This window comes from Hippocampus comes, unplaced genomic scaffold (assembly GCF_001891065.2).
Source record: "Hippocampus comes isolate QL1 unplaced genomic scaffold, H_comes_QL1_v1.1 scaffold1449, whole genome shotgun sequence".
Taxonomy (NCBI): Eukaryota; Metazoa; Chordata; class Actinopteri; order Syngnathiformes; family Syngnathidae; genus Hippocampus; species Hippocampus comes.
In genome coordinates, this window is record NW_017805899.1 from 1 (window position 1) to 3,436 (window position 3,436).

General features: G+C 45.1%; 1 protein-coding gene across 1 annotated transcript; it reads left to right on the plus strand.

Moving 5' to 3' along the window:
- The first annotated feature begins 1,152 nt into the window (after positions 1–1,152).
- On the plus strand, positions 1,153–3,346 carry LOC109527578 (leucine-rich repeat serine/threonine-protein kinase 2-like). The gene is made up of 4 exons (XM_019889589.1): positions 1,153–1,399; positions 1,569–1,830; positions 2,800–2,985; positions 3,046–3,346. Exons 1-4 carry the CDS (start codon positions 1,262–1,264, stop codon positions 3,171–3,173), a joined length of 714 nt encoding a protein of 237 aa, XP_019745148.1. The 5' UTR covers positions 1,153–1,261; the 3' UTR covers positions 3,174–3,346.
- Positions 3,347–3,436: the final 90 nt, after the last annotated feature.

Below are 3,436 nucleotides of genomic sequence, written 5' to 3' on the forward strand. Positions count from 1 at the left end.
TATGACTTGCTGCTCAAGGTATCGAGCATCCAGCAGCATTTGCGGCTCACATGCCCTCGAATGTCTCAGATTTTCATTTGATTTCAACTCTAGTGTGATGATTAAAAACTGGCAAAAACTGACTAAAAATGGGAGAAAACATCAGAAATAATTTGTGCCTTCATTCACGCCAACACATTTTGGAATATATATTTTTTTTCTTTTACAAACTCTGCATGTGTCTTCCGCAGTGTTTCCAGGTGGCATTGAGGATGCTGGATGCCTGTTCAGGATCGGCTATGGAGCTGCAGAGGGAAGACTTCGACCGTCAGATATTCCAGCACCTCCGAGAGTCTGACATTCCTGAGCATGGCAAGAATCCAGTATGTCACAACACAGAGACTTGGTTAGAGCAAGGTTATTTTTAGTTTACCAAAATGAATGAAACAACATTTTCATTCACCAAATAACAAATCAAAACAAAATTTAAAAGCATTTTTAAAAACAAAAACTAACTGAAATGACATTTTATGTTTACAAAACCTCCTAAAAGTAACTATAATTGCACTGAAAATGCCCTTTGGTTTCATCTTTGGCGACTGGGGATGATTTTAAAATTATTATTTTTTATTTCGGTACTGCGGCACGGGCATTAGCCAGAGGAAGGTCGAACAGTCGTCTGGGAGTTGTGGTCCTTATACTGTCTGTTGCTGAGTCAAAAATATCGTATATTCTACACCGGGTTTAATATTCCTCAAGAGGAATCCAAGCCACAAATCCACTTTAGAAAGTGGCAACTTGGCAAAAAAGGGATCGAAAGCGAGACCATCTTGGTTTACACATTAGGGTTGTGATGCATCTAACTTTTGAAGCACCATGATGCGCCTGCTGATTCAAAATCTTTTCTTACAGTCCCTGTGTTTGATTTGTGGATGATTGTTTTGAAGACGTTTTTTAAATAATATTATTACTTACAGTTTTTGTTTCGTCTTACATGAAAGAACTACGCAAAATGAAAAAACAAAAACTAATACTAAAATAAATTTTAAAAATACAAGTTGATAAAAAAAAAAAAAAACTAGAGCGCTCTGAAAGCAAATTAAAGCTTACTGAGCTTGAAAAAATACCACTCAAAACAAAATAAAAATGAACTATAATGAAAATTCCAAATTTATTTTAACCCTGGATTAGAGATGACATTTTGACACTAAAATGGACACTCCCCCAATCCCTGTTTGTATATCCTCAGCTCCGCCGGTCAGCGTGTTTGGCTCTGACCAAGATGTGCGCCAACTCGGAGCTGCACTACAACATGCTGGAGAAGGCGTGTGAGGACGGAGACACCGTCATGGCAGAGTGCCTCATCGAGCTCGGGGCCGACGTCAACAAGAAGACCAAAACGGAGTCGCTCATCTACCAGGTGTGCACACCAGTATTACATGGCCGTTGATCAAACTTCTCTGCCCGCAAATAATGGAAAAATACCAACCCCCGTTTATCGGCCGGGACGCATCCCAGGTGAAAATCTGGAATACAGAGAGGCCATAACCCAAATTCTGACTTGTGCTTCCACTGGGTGTGTGGTCCAGGTGTGCGAGAAGGGAGGCCCGCTAGAACTGGTGCTGCTGTTGAGCCAAGGTGCCCACGAACAGCACCTGCGCCGGGCCCTTGCCATCAGCGTGAAGCGCGGCGACGGGCCGATGGTCATCCAGCTGCTGGGCCGTCTGGGCCTGGACCTCAACAACAACGCCTTGTGTCTCGGTGGTTTTCGCCTCGGCCGACTGGACGCCGCCTGGCTCTGCCCCCTGTTGTCCCAGAGAGGCAGGGTGCACAGTCTGCGCTACAGCAGCAGTAAGAAGGCTTAATTTTTTATTTTTTTTGGATTGTTTTTGAGATGTTTTTCTCCGGATCGATATGAGACCGGGGTGGTACTACCACATATTTCAACAAAATGGCGAAACAAACATCGGGCGGCCCGGTGGTCCAGTTGTTAGCGTCTCCGACCTCACAGTGCAGAGGTCGTGGGTTCGATCCCGGCTCCGGCCTTCCTGTGTGGAGTTTGCATGTTCTCCCCGGGCCTGTGTGGGTTTTCTCCGGGTACTACGGTTTCTTCCCACATTCCAAAAACATGCACGGCAGGCTGATTGGACACTCCAAATTGTCCCTAGGTGTGAGTGTGAGCGCGAAAGGTTGTTCGTCTCTGTGTGCCCTGTTTATATTTATCTTTATTTAATCTCACAAGAACAAATACAAAAGTCAAATCTAACCTGCGCAAGGAAGAAAACAGGGAAAAGGAAAATTCACAGAAGTACTTGCAAAAAACCCAACAAATTATAAGTACGGTATTTTGGGCAGGACCAAGAGCTCGAACACATTGTTTCTTTTTCTTTTTCATTCATAACAGTCGAGGCTAAACAGGAACTTAGCCTACATTCCACTGAAAGCACACCTGAACATCGGATGGGGTAATTTACCACTAGGTGTGGCAAGGAGGAATTATAGAAACAAAGAATGATGTGGCCAATAGGCAGAAGCGCAGAACCTTGCAGAAAGGTTTTTGTCATGACTAAAACTGACTCTGCATCATCAATATCAGCCAAATCCCCTCTGACACTTTTGGACTCGGAAAGTAACGCCGATATTGGCGACCCTCAACTTCCAACTGTTTCTGATGCAGCACCCAACTCTTGCCGGTCAAATGATCATCGTTTTCACAACGACACGGATCTCGAGGTTGTGGCGATCGAAAATTGGGCAGAGATGGGAAAAACCCAGAATAAAAACACATCAATTACGAAATGTGCGTTCTATGTTTCGAAGGTAAAGGAGCCGGCTTGGCACGCTACATTCACTCCTTGCAGCGCTCCAGGACCCCGGGAGCTCCTCTGAAGTCTCTGGGTGACCCCTGTCCGACGTCCGGATACATCTCTGACGAGAGCGATGACTCCAGCTTCAGTTTCCTCTCCGTGGACGAAGGCCTCTTCCTCGACGACATGGAGAGTGACGGTACGGATGGCATTTACTCACACCCGGTTGACGTGTTATTGATCCTTTTCGGTTCTCTAGGGAGCGATTCATTGACGGGGGTCTCCCTGAAGCCGCACAACAACTCCACAGAGGAGCTGAGGTGGGGCTCCTTCAATAGGAACCATGGACGCCGCCGACACGCCAGTGCGGAGGTACTTGAAATATAACATATACATATCAATGGGTAGGCATGGAAGAGGTTTTGCCCATCTTGACTGTGAATTTCCGGTTTATAAACCTTTGTAGTGACTAACACATCCCTGTAGATGGCAGTGTTGCTTCACTTTGGATTTGAGATCAACACAGCTTTTGAAGAGAAGATCAAGATTAGGTTATACTTTTCGCCATGTCACGTCAATTGGGCAGCACACACTTGAACAGAATTTGTTTATGCTATATATAGAATGTGTGCCGGTAGGCAGTACAAAGT